The sequence below is a fragment of the Hyaena hyaena genome, unplaced genomic scaffold, assembly GCF_003009895.1.
Source record: "Hyaena hyaena isolate Hyena2069 unplaced genomic scaffold, ASM300989v1 scaffold_1142, whole genome shotgun sequence".
In the NCBI taxonomy this organism is placed as follows: domain Eukaryota; kingdom Metazoa; phylum Chordata; class Mammalia; order Carnivora; family Hyaenidae; genus Hyaena; species Hyaena hyaena.
In genome coordinates, this window is record NW_024081776.1 from 371,498 (window position 1) to 385,118 (window position 13,621).

Here is a 13,621-nt window from a genome sequence, read left to right on the forward strand (position 1 = left end):
AGAAATGGACATAAGAACTTACTACAGTCAAGTAGAAATTTTAAAATAGCCACAACCATTATGCCCTCTCTTTATTTATTGTTTTCTATTTTTAGTTGTTCCCCAAAGTCTTGAGAAAGATCATACAGCTAACGTGACCAAAAATGTATCAGCTTTAGAAAGTAAACCATATCTAGAAAACAAATTACAATATAAACATGGTGCATCAGTGTTTTCAAATTCCTAAAAAGAGAAGTACAACTTTTACAAAATTCCTGAAAGTTGTACTTCTCAACTTGCTTCAACAAGACATCGCATGTAGTGAAATATTTCCTGGGCTGTTAGATCAAATCCCAATTCAGCCACTTACCAACTGTGTGATTATTTGAGAAAGTCACTTAAATCCTCTAAGCTTCAGGTTTTTGTATGTACAAGAGGATTAATAATGCTTACCTTATAGCATTATTGTAAGGATTCAATAAGATCAGATATGTGAAAAAGTTGAGTGCCTGTCACTTAGTAAACACTCTATCACATTCCCTCCATTTTTCTTTTCTTAAAATCAAGCAACTTAGGAAGGCTGTGGTGATAACAACTCATTTAAACACAATATAGATGCTGTGAAATCAGGATGCTCAGATCATATTGATTTACTATCTTCCTTCTGACAAGCAATAGAGAAGGAATATGGCACATCTGTCTGAAAAGGGGTTCACAGTTTCACAAAAGACTAACATTTCCTCTTCCAGTCCTTACCACTGGAATGTGGGAGTTAGGAAACTCATTTGACAGATGAGGAATTGAGGCTCAGGAAGGCCAAGCATTGCTCCCAAAGAAGCAATAAGAACTAGAAATTGTCTTAAGTCTTCTGACCTAGGTGTCCCCTCTATCCTGGTGACTTCTTTTTCTGGTTGATCAAACATCCCCGAGGCCAAACCCTGGGTGCCTCTGGAGGGACGCACTCTAACACCTGGTCTACATTAGATGCTGGGTTATCTGCAGGTGCCAAGGTGAGGATTCCCTTTCATGATCAATTGTGCTGATGCTGCCTTTGTGTTCATGTCCCAGAGCAGAGTCAGTGCAAGTTCTGTTATGTCAGTAGCTGAAGTGATGCTCTCTCCTCTGTGGTTTTAATGATGCGGCTCTTTTTGTAGTTATATTTAGGAAGTCCAACAGGTCTCAAGGAAACCATTTGAAGGGCCATGGGAAGGATTAGTCGAATATAGCTTATCTTTCCATGAGTGGAATCCATAAAGCTGCAAAGGAGGATTCTAACATAAGAAGATCCATTGCCTGGGATCCTATAAAAGGAAACCCACCAAACTGCCTGTTTCTTTGTTAATGCAGAGGAGGGATCGGAAAGAAGTATGTAGCCTCCGGTAAGCCTAAGCTGGCAAACATACGGAACTGGCACATTACTATCGTGTTTGCCGTCACAGAAAGGATGCGCCAGGTGTTTTTTGGTTTTGATTTTTAATGTTCCCCTGCTCTTTGCAGGGACAAAAGTTTTAGTCCTGAGGGTGATGGAGAAACATCATTTCTTTTTCCTTCTCTTTCCTTGTGAATCATACATGGCAGTCAGTGGTCATTTTTAAGATTTAAATGGCATCTGAGTTGGAGATTAAAATTTATAAAGAGCAGTGTGATCCTAGGAAAAAAGATGGGAAGGCACTTCTACTTTGAAATGCAATAAAACAGATGGGCCCTCCCATTCCAGACTTACGTGTTAAAATATTTCAGACACAAGGGTGCCTGGGTGGCTCAGTCAGTTAAGCGTCTGACTTCGGTTCAGGTCATGATCTCATAGTTATGGGTTCAAGCCCTGCACTGGGCTCTGCATTCACAGTGCAGAGCCTATTTGGGACTCTTTCTCTCTCTCTGCTCCTTATTCACACTCTCTTTCTTTTCATATATTTATTACAGATACCTTGTAATGCTGGAAGCCTACAGAAGGAAACTTCTCTGCCCTCTCTATCTCTCTCATACACACACACTTATTTTGCATTGCACACTTATAGATCATGAAGATCATTCCAGAGGGCAAGATTAAATTTTGTTTCTAAAAGCCTAGAAAGTAACCTTAGGACCTAACATGTTGGCTAATCAATTAAATAATGACAGGGAAACACAGTACAATCCCAAGTGCAGGAAAATAATGAGAACTACCATGATAATCATTATCTTGAAATATTCTCACTTTGAAGAGATGATCTAATTATTCCCCTGCACATCCCTCATGGGAAAGGTGTTATTATCCCATCCTGAAGGCAAATATAATGTCTACTCTCAATTTATACGTGTCATTTCTTCGGAGAAGCTTCACTATTTGCTTTCTTATTCTTCACAATGAGTCTTAGACACCTCAAATTAAGTAATTTTATAGAATTAGAGGCAGAATAACATTTTTAAAATTAAAATCCATGTTTTCCAAGCTGCTTTAATCATATATCCTATGAAATTACAAAATGTCCAAAAATATAGAATATATTAGCTTACAAAGATCATACACAAAATAAATATAACCAAAAGTCTAGAGCTTTTCCTGAGCTTCCATGGGGGGTATTTTTGCGACTATCCCATCTTTGGGATGGGGAGTTAGGGAGAAGAGGAGTCGAGGAATTAACAGGGTTCTCTTCTTCCTCTTTCTCTCCAATAAGCTCTAACAATGGCTGCTCTCACAGTGAGTTCTTCCTGGACCCAAAGGATAGGGTGAAAGAGAAATGGGAAGAAAGGTTAGAGGAAAAAAGAAGAAATGGATAAGCAAATAAGAAAGGAATGGGTAGTAGAAACACTGAGTGGTTATGCTTGAATATCAACATCATGACCCAGGAGGGTTCTGGAGGGACTGTATTAGTTTGCCAGGGCTGCTGTAACAAAAGACCACAGCCTGGGGAACTTAAACAACAGATTTTTCTTTCTCACAGTTCTGGAAGATAAATGTCCAAGACCAAAGTGTTGGCAGGTTTGCCTTCTCCTGGGGCTTCTCTCCTTGACTGGGGAGAAGGGCTGCCTTCTTGCTGTGACTTCACACGGTCCTGCCTTTATACACACGCATCCCTGGTGTGTGTCCCAACATCCTCTTCTTATAAGGATACCAGTCTGATCAGATTAGATGAGGGCACCCGAACAGCCTCATTTTAACTTAGTCATCTCTTAAAGGCCCTATTTCCAAATATAGTCACATTCTGAGCTTAGGGCTTCACCATAAGAATCTGGGGGAGATAATTCAGCCCATAACAAGTGCTTTTATTTAAAATCATCTCCGGCTTTCAGGCAAGATACTGAAAAAAAGTGCAAGATATATGCAATAAGTGTACAACATAACACTGAAGGAGATGGGTGTTAAAAGATAAACTGAGGCACATTAAAACTTTCAAGAGTTTGAGCATATATGTATTCAAATCAGGCAAAGCCAACCCAAAGTGGTTTAGGGGCACTCTGCCAACAGGAGCTAGGGGAAAGGCCTTTATAGAGCAGAGGTGGAAGCAAAGCAAGGAAATTATTTGATTGGCCATAGCTGAAGTGGTTGCCTTATTTGGTAACAGCTAGGTGGAGGCTTGTGATTGGTTGCTCTAAAATTTTGTTTTCGGGGTGCCTGGATGGCTCAGTCAGTTAAGCATTGGACTTCGGCTCAAGTCATGATCTCACAGTTCGTGAGTTCGAGCCCCCCGTCGGGGTCTGTGCTGACAGCTCAGAGCCTGGAGCCTGCTGCAGATTCTGGGTCTCCCTCTCTCTCTGCCCCTCCCCTGCTCGTGCTCTTTTTCTCTCTGTCTCAATAATACATAAAACATAAAATAAATAAATTTTTGTTTTCTCAGACACGACTGTATTTATCGAAATTGATCTGGTTTAGGTTCTGATTGGATTACATAGATTACCAAAGCATTTGAACTGCCCTTTGGGCCTCCTTCAGTGACTTTAACATGGTAACAATGCTATCTTACTCTAGTCAGTCACACATTTTACAACCAGCTGGTTGACTTGAATTCCCTACCTACTTAGTCTCCAAAGGTGATTCCATTCATCTGCTGGAGGCTTCCTGCCAACACTTTGTTGGTGATGGTCCAAAGCCTCCAAGGGGAGTCTGTTTTCTCCACAGGTCCCCCAAGTTTGTTTGCATGATGATGCTGACCATGTGCTCACTGAAGAGAGAGCAAGCCATTGCCTCGTCTCTCTTCTGTGAGAGAACAGGTGACAAACAGAGACTTTTTTTCTTCTCGCATTTTGTGAGACACACTTTTCCCTCAAAGCTCCTCTGCTTTAAGGATTTTCCCAGGAACGATCTGCACCAGATGGCTTCACCACTGGAGTGCCTCACGGAGAGCACATGCATTTGTCCATCCTGGTATCTCAGGTCATACAGTCAGCTGGAAAGTCTGACAGACTCACTTGCTGCTGCCAGTGGCATTAGATGGCCAAAGGAAAGGAGGATCTTTGATGACAAGATGTGTGGGGGTTGGGAGTGAAGAAAGTCTTCAAGGAGTTCTTCCCACGTGAAATTATATTGGCCACCACTTCAAGAAGAGTTGACCTTCAGTGTCCCAGTCTTTTTTTTTTTTAAATTTTTTTAATGTTTTATTTATTTCTAGGAGAGAGAGAGAGAGACAGCGTGAGCAGGGGAGGGTCAGAGAGAGAGGGAGTCACAGACTGAAACAGGCTCCAGGCTCTGAGCTGGCAGTCAGCACAGAGCCCGACGCGGGGCTCGAACCCACGAAACGTGAGATCATGACCTAAGCGAAAGTCGGACGCTTAACCAACTAAGCCACCCAGGCGCCCCAATGTCCCAGTCTTAAAATAGGTGAATGGGGGCTGTATCCCATTACAAATGAAGTCTGTTTTAGAATGCTTTTATTGATTTCCTGGTTCCTTTAAATAATAAGTGTGGTGTATTTATGTATTGATTGTAGGATGTAACTGGCAGAATTGTGCCGTATGTGTACGTATTATGCAATTAAGTAGTTACATAAAGTCAGTGGACATTTGTACATGCATTATTTCATTTAACAAGCACTTAGCCACCTTATCCCACATGCTGGAGATGGGACCAAACACTAGGGACACAAAAATGAATAAACTCCTGCCCTCAACGGGCTCACAGTCCATCAAAAAAGAAAGCAAATGGATAGTCTGCACAGAGAAAGGTTCTTGAGTGTGCATCATAATCACCTGTGCCACCCCCTTCCATTCCACCCCCAGTCCTCTAGTTTCTGATTTCGTGAGGCCAGGAATTTGCCTTTCTAACAAGTTCTCTGGTGATGGCGATTTTGCTGGCCGAGGGACCACAGTTTGAGAACCACGGATCTAGTGTCGCAAGTATCAGGGGGCTATGGAAGCACTGGCTGGAGGGCAATGGGGGGCCATCAGACGTTTCACAAAGGAAGTGAGTTTTAAAGGGCGAGTGGGAAAGGAGAGGGAGGGAGGGATCAGGACATGCCAAACACATGTAGTTCTAAAGGACAAAAGCTGGAGACAGTACGTATGGTTTGAAAACAAATGCAGAAAATCCCATTTGGCTACGATGAAGTTTGAGTTCCAAGTTTTATTGCAAGAGATGAAGCTGAAGAAATCAGCACTGTGATTGAGGGCCCTGAACACTGTCCCGTAGTCATTATTTCACCACAGATCTCTGGAGCCAGCCCCCAAGCTGGAAGAAAAGAGCCTTGGCAATAGAGTTCTGTCATAGTTACCCTTCATCAAAAGAAGCTTCTCTCTGAGCCCGGCACAGGGCTTCCCAGTCTTTTGAAAGAAATCCTTTTCATTTCTCTGAAGGTGATAGGACAGTAGAAAGCGTGTGTTGATAGCATGTAACCAGAACTAGGTGGGGGCATAAGTATTTGCCAGTGACCAGTGAACCACAGTGAGGGGGGTATGTCAGTAGTCTGGTAACTAATTAATTATAATCGACTCTGAGAAAACCCTCAGCTTCAGTCACCTCCAATGACCTCCTGGTTGCTCAGACAGGCCTAGGAAGGAGGCAGGTGGAGAGAGGAAGACCCCAATTAGTGCAGGTTGTGATGAAATGTGCTTCATTCCTCTCTCCAGGGGAAGATGACGACGACGATGAATGTGGGGAGGAGAAGCTACCCTCCTGTTTCGATTACGTGATGCATTTCCTGACTGTGTTCTGGAAAGTCCTCTTCGCCTTCGTCCCCCCTACAGAATACTGGAATGGCTGGGCCTGTTTCATTGTCTCCATCCTCATGATCGGCCTACTGACAGCTTTCATTGGAGACCTGGCTTCCCACTTCGGATGCACCATTGGCCTGAAAGATTCTGTCACTGCGGTAGTGTTCGTTGCACTTGGAACTTCGGTACCAGGTAAAGACTGTATTCACATATGATTTCCCCTAGATGTGGAAGCCCATTTGCCTTCCTGACCTTTTCTTTCTCACAGTTTCAAGGACTGTGATAACAAACCAGGCCTGTGAAAGACAAGAGCCCAGAGATATAAATAATGTCACTGCCAGAAGACTGTCATGGCATTTTTCAAGGTTAGAACACTGGCCAGTATCATCATGATGACAGGAAAGCATTCCCAGAGGGACTGCCTGGCCTGTGTGGAGAGCGCACGCTGGTTTGATGGATAGATCCATAGATCAACTTCCTGTTACAATTAGTGCTTTCAAAAATACAAAATTACAGAATCATCTTCAAGCACAAAATTTGTCTTTTAGATATTCACTAACGTTTGGATAATTTCCATGGAACTGTATGGTTGGGTACCTGAGATAAATACCTACTGAAAACCTGATACACTATTCTCTGGACCCAAATGTTAATGGGAGTAAATTTACAAAAAAAAAAAAAAAAGTAGATATTGATCAGGACAGGGAAAAAGTAATTCTGGCCAAAGCGAGCAGGCCAGCTCCATGTTTTGTCCCTTAGTACATACCTTATGAGCCTAATTTTTCTTCCCACCTGCAACTGTAGCTCATTATATTTGCTCTGACGTCTAAGAAATCCTCCTCCCAAACATGGCATTGACAGCAGTAATTTTCAAACTTCGGTGAGCATCAAAATTACCTGGGGGCTTGTTTAAAAATTGCAAATACCCTGAACCCACCATCAACCTGTGCAATCAGAAGATCTGGAAGAAAGGCCCAGACGTGTGTGTTTTCAGTTCACAGGTGATTCTGGTGCCCACCAGAGCCTCTTGCAACTGAAGTTCAGGATCCAGGCCCCAGCACTAGTTACTTCTTGGCAGATAAACAGCTAACCCTGGCTTTGGGTTTTGAGTCCACAAACAAGTGCGGGTTAAATCATGTATATATCTCCTCACTGGAAGTCACTAGTTATTGTTCTCCACACCAACATTCATCATCTCAGTGACTGGGGATAAGTCTCTGAGCCTTTTTTGCAAAATAGGGGTGGTCCTATTTAACTTGCAGAATTGTGGGAAGGACTGGAGAAAATACCTATAAATTATGCATCTAGTAAAACATTTGAAACATGGAAGGAATTTGATTAAAACAGCAGTTTTTGTTATTAGTTATTTATGAATAGCTGAGGATGATCTGACAGTATATTTGGACAGTTTATCCTTGAGTAACCAGGAATAAACGGTCTAGATTTATACTGGTGAGCTGTATGACACATGGTACTATCCAACTGATGGATCATTTGGGAGTCCTGATGAACTCCCAAATGTTCAGGTGACGGAGGCGCCAGAGGATTTAGAGGGTACTCTCACTCATGCCTTAGTGAGCAGGACTATGCCAAGTCTTCCAGCTGACTGCTGATCCTCAGAGAGGAGCAGACTCCCTCTCAGCCCCAGCCGTGTCTAGAAGTTCCAATTTTGATCTTTATTTTCCCCCAAATAACCAGAAATTTAGCAAGCAGGGGAAAACCTTAAAATATTCATATTGAGTTGTTTTGTTTAGAGAACATGTATACCAAAAGGATCTAAACATCATAGCTATCCATTGCTCTATCTCACGTTACTATAGGAAACTGTTCTGGGATCTACTCTCTCTAAGGCTGGTGCTCAGGTTAGCACACACCGCTGGCCCTGGCTTTAACCCTTGAGGAGAATATGCACAAATTAGGATAATGGAAGCAAAACTTAGGTCTCCCATCAGTGTTACTCAAAATCAGCTTCTCTCACTGCAAAGTCAGCAGGTGGGCCTACCCAATGCATCTCTTGTTTCGAATGGATCAAAAGCAATGATTTTACTAAGTCAAATCCTTATTCCTAAAAATATGTATTTTAAAAAATCTCCCACCTTCTCATTTCAATACCTCAAAACTGGCTCCTTTTCCTATATACCAGTCTTCCAAAGTGGCTGTGTGACTCTCTGGTTTTAAACTCTTTTGAAAAGTGTGGCAGCCATACCGTATCATTAAGCCATACCATTTCTGTTAATGTGAAATGTGGATGACACTAAGCCTCAGTGTTTGGAGGAGTCCATTGACTTGCCACTTAAAACTGGCTCAGAACCCAGGTAGGGGCATCAAGAGGTAAGAAAGCCTGCTCGGGAGAATCCAAGAGAATCATTAGCTGTCAAAATGGTTTCTCTTCACCGCCAAAAATTCTTCCCATCGGGAAACAGATTTCTTTGCTCTGGTATCAGGAGAATCCCTGTAATTTGCTGCAATATTAGCTGTGCAGCTTGCTCCCCACACAATGTGTTCACAGGTAATCTCATAATCATATTTATATAAACAGACATCCCCCCGCCAAAAAAGCTGTGCAAATTGAACGAGATGCTGAACAAACATAGTATTTCTGACTTGATTCTTCAACCCTGATGATTCAGAGAAGTGCCTTATTATAGCTTCTGATTCCTCGGGGGGGGAAAAATGATGCTACTGTTCCCAGATGACGAAGCCCAGTTGCTACAGGTAGAAGAATAGAGGAGACTAGTTTTTTTTTAAATTTTTCCACTGAAAGCTTACTATTCATCGGCCTTGGTCCTCTGACGCAGCTTTTTCTCTAGGCTGATGTCTTGACACTTTTCCTAAAGTAGAAGAGCTCCCGGCTAGTGTTTGATGTTGTGCTGCCTCTTGGCAGGTGAGACCCTTGAATTCTCAGCTTGTGATGGCCCGCGTTAAGGCAGGATTAAATATCTTAAATAGCTCATTTAAAATTTTTATCATATTGTTATCGTATTTTTCAAAATCTATGGGGAAAAGAGCTTCTTCCTTATACCACCAGTATCAAATGCTCATTCTAACCTACTGGCAGAGGAGGACCTCTGAGGGTCTTCACTCCCCCTCAGCCTTAGCTATGCCGAGATGACCTTAAAGACTCACCCCTGTTAGCAGAGCAAGGGCCTTCTTTTCTTGAATCACCTTTTGGAGAGCTACTTCTCCGGAGAAGAGGGGCTTCCTGAAAAGCCTCCTTCCACTTCTAAATGTTGGAATAAGCAGAGCCTAGTCTCCCGCCCTCCTGTCTTCCCCACCTGGGCTCACTCCCTGGCCCATCACACCAGTCTCCATGGCTTAAATGCCACCAACATGCCAATGATTACCAAATGTGTGTCTCAAGTCTCCACTTTCTGGAGTTCTAGATTCATGTGCCAACTGCCCTCCCTATATTGATGCTGGATGTGGAATTTGAGGCTCCAGATCACAGTGTCCAGAGTAGAAGAGCTTTATTTCCACAGCCCTACTACCTTATCCTTCAACCAAACCTACCTACTCCTTCCAGATCTTATCTTTGTTCAGGAAAACAGTATCATCATCTACCCAGTGTCCTTGATTCCTTTTTCCTCATGCCCACAGCCAAGCCATCCCCTAGGTCCTTCAGATCTCACCACGAAGGTAGATCATGATGGGACCCACTTAGTTCTCGACAGCCAAGTCCAGGCACGCCATTCTCTGCGACTCCTGCAAGAGCTTCCTGTCTCCATGCTTCTTCGAGGGATTGTTATAAGATGTAAATCAGACCCCATTTCTGCTTACCATCTTCCAAGGGCTTCCTACTTCACTTATGATAAACTTCAAAAGTATCCCCCCGGTTTACAAAGGCCTGTGTGACTTGGCCCTTGCCTGTCTTTCCATTCTGTTTTCTTCCTTGTTCTTCAGCCCCACTGGCCTTTTTATTGTCTTCCACACACCAAGTTCATTCCTTTCTCAAGGTTGCACTAGCCGTCTAAAATGCTCTTCCCCTTCATTCACCCAAGACTGGTTCTTTGTCTTCAATTATAGTTCATCTTAAATGTCACTTCCTCAAAGAGACCTTTCCTAACCACACAATGCAAAGTGGCTCAACCAATTCTTTTGTGTTCTATCACGCTATTTTCTGTAGGGTCTTTATTACTTCCTGGATTTATTTTTGAATGTTGTTGTCTGCCTCTCCCCACTGAAACGTAGGCTTTATGGGAGCAAAAACCTTGCCCTTTCAATGTTTCATTCTCTCTCATATATTTGGCTTCTAAAAAAATGCCTAGCTAACACATAAGTAATGCAATTACATGTGCCCATGTGTTTGGATGTGTATGTGAATGTATTGTATCTATAAATGAATGGACAAATCAGTCATTTACACGTTAGTGTGAATTATTTAAATCATATGGCTTTCTTCTTAACATCTTCTAGAAACAAGTAAGAAAGTTATGATCGAGGAAATTGAGCAGTAGATACTTTTATAGCGTGGCTTATTCTTGAAGACTATATCTGGGTAGATTATTGTAGGAAGGGCAAGGGTAACTTGAGAGCACTGAGTCTCCTCTTTCGTAATCTGGCTATGATGGGAAGTATGATGAGGAGCAAGATACTTTTGTCTCTTTGTTTATTCTTTTCTCTGCTATCATCCCTGTTTTTCAGATCCAGAACTCAGGCCAATACTTTTAAAACTTTAGGTATATTTTGTGTAGTACTAATTAGGCATTTTTCGATAGCCTGACTGGGGACCATAACTAGGTTACATCAGATTGTTTCTATGGAAAGCAGGCTCAAAATTCAAGAGGAATTAATGCAAAAAGTTTAGAACTCAGCCATTTTTGTCCTAGGCACTACTTGTAGCACACACTCTTTCAGCTTACAATTATTTACTTGGATGAAATTGGGTATACTGGGTCAAGACATTCCAGCTTCTGTATCACATTCCAAACACACATGTTCATCTCTTGCTCCTGTTGGAATCAAGGAGAAGCAAGCATTCTTCCTTACAGACAAAACTCTTAGATGTTAATGAGTTGGGAATATTTTTACCTCACTCAGTCTGCCTTGGTCGTGCTCCATACATCTTGATTAGGCTTGTGCCTGAAGCTGGCCTACTGCCCCCTGTATCTTCCCATAATGGGTGTTCTAAGACTGCTTCTCAGCCTTTGGCATTGTTAGACTTTGCTGTTCACTCCCAGGGTTTTGAATACCCTTTGAGTTTTGTCAAGTAGGAATTATTTCACTGTAGACATTTTAAATCGTGAAGAGAAAGAAAAGAGATGATCTTAGGCATGTTTCCCATTCTGTATATAGAACCTTTTTTAAAAAAATAAAACCTTATTTTAGGGAAAATGTATGCTATTTTTAAGTTACATTACTTCCAGATTTCTAAATACCATAGGAAGAATTTTATAAAAAAAACTAGTTCTACTAGCTGTTCACTATGTTTGCTTGCTGCAATGTCATGAATATGCACCAAGGAGGTAAAGAGCTTTAGAACTATAGGAGTAGAGCTTTAGAACTGAACGCAGGAAGCTGGACTTCTGACCATTACTCATTGTGTGACTAGAATCAATTGTTTGACTCAGCCTTGGTTTTCCTGCCTGTAAAACAGGCATGATGATATATAGTATTTTTTTTTAATTTTTTAAAACTTTTTATGTTTTATTTATTTCTGAGAGCAAGAGAGACAGAACATGAGCAGGGGAGGGGCAGAGAGAGAGGGAGACACAGAATCCGAAGCAGGCTCCAGGCCCCACGCTGTCAGCACAGAGCCCAACACAGGGCTCGAACTCATAGACCACAAGATAATGACCTGAGCCGAAGTCAGATGCTTAATTGACTCAGCCACCCAGGTGCCCCGATGATACATGGCAATTTAAGCAGAACTGATGAGAGGATTAAGTAATATGGATCTCAGAGCACTTTGCTTACCAAAAATTGCTATAAATCCAGGAAATCATCATTCTCTACACTGACATCAACTCTCAAAATGTCAAAAAGAATAGAAACCATCAGAAAATGAGAATGAATAGGAGAAGTATTATGATCAGGGATGGAAACTTTTAAAACTTTACCACTGCACTGTGTGCTAGGCATGCACACTGTATTTACATTATCTATTATTTTATTTAGATCATATTGTTAAGTGATAGGAAGTGATTTTTGTCTCCTCTGAGATTTTTTTGTCCCTGAGACCCAATCCTTCTTTAAAAATGAATTTATTTTTTACCTCTTTGGCATTGTGCTAGAAAACATTGCAGCAAAAAAAAAAAAAAAAAAAAAAAAAAAATTATGCATGGTTAACATGTTTTGGTTTTTAGCTTCCTAACCTCTAAAAACTCTGAAAACTACAATATTGTAGAGTACACTTGAGTACCAAAGACATTACAATTTATAAAATCCCACTGCTTTATTTCCCAGGGGATCCTAACATAACTAATATAGTCAGACAGGTTGTATAGACAGCGGTGTCTCTGTTTAAGTCCCTTTATCGCGTAAAGAGAGCACAAATATCATCAGTTACATTATGAAATTAAGGCCCAAAGAGAATAAATAAATGATTTGCTCATATTCAGTCCAAGTGTCAATTGATGACAAATTGTGTCTCTCATTATAATCTGGTATTCAACCACTCTATTTTTTTATGTGGATTTTTTATATGGATTTATTTTTAGAGTAAGCATTCCATACTTTCTCACATATCTTATACTTTGTGGGAAATTACTTCTCTCTTTGCTTCAATTTAGTATTTCCAACTTTTAAAGCATGCCACAGTAGGATTATGTTCAAGCATTTTGAGGTCAGGCATGATCATTATTCCTTTGGCACAGAAAACACCTAGTGGAGTACATGCTTCAGGAAATTACAGAAATGGTAAAGGCCTATTTCTATACCCATAAACACTTAGCATTTCCTACATGTAACAATTTAGAGGAGGTATGGTCATTCTGGGCCGAGACCAAAGCTTTCGGTGATATACATGGCTGACTAGACACCTGGGTCAGGACCAGGAAGGACATATCTCCCAGCAGATGTACTGGCAACTCTGGAAATCAAGCCCAGTTTTCTAGGTCTCTGAGCAGAAGTAGAAGCCTGTGAGTAGAATCACTAGCTAGGAACAACTATCCAAGACATCTGTCAGTACACACACCCAGTCTACCCCCTGCTTAACAACAGAGATGGGGTCAGAAGGAAACACAGCATGTCGCACAAATCAGATACTCTTTGCAGGGTAAGTTGTATTCAGCCATTCTGAAATCCCACACCCATCTGATCTACCCTGGAGAACAACGAGGAATCAGATTGATAGAATCATTTCCACTCTCTCCATCCTACTTCAGATAGATTTGGTACTTCGGTTTCTGGGTTCACGAATTAACCAGTTAACAGTCTCAATATCATAAAAATTATGCAAAATCTTCTTGTAGGGGGTGTTCATGCATATCCACAAGAAGGTATAAAAGAACATGAGCTTCAAAGTCAGGTAGACGTGAGTTCAAATCCACCCACCCCACTTACAGGATGTAGGACACCT

General features: G+C 41.5%; 1 protein-coding gene across 3 annotated transcripts in view; it reads left to right on the forward strand.

Moving 5' to 3' along the window:
* The window catches only part of LOC120224258 (sodium/calcium exchanger 1), a 317,659-nt gene that overhangs the window by 281,280 nt on the left and 22,758 nt on the right, over positions 1 to 13,621 (forward strand). For all 3 annotated transcript variants that reach the window (XM_039222495.1, XM_039222493.1, XM_039222494.1), the window contains one exon: positions 6,022 to 6,297. In XM_039222495.1, the coding sequence (XP_039078426.1) occupies positions 6,022 to 6,297 (276 nt within the window). The remainder of the gene's footprint in view (positions 1 to 6,021; positions 6,298 to 13,621) is intronic.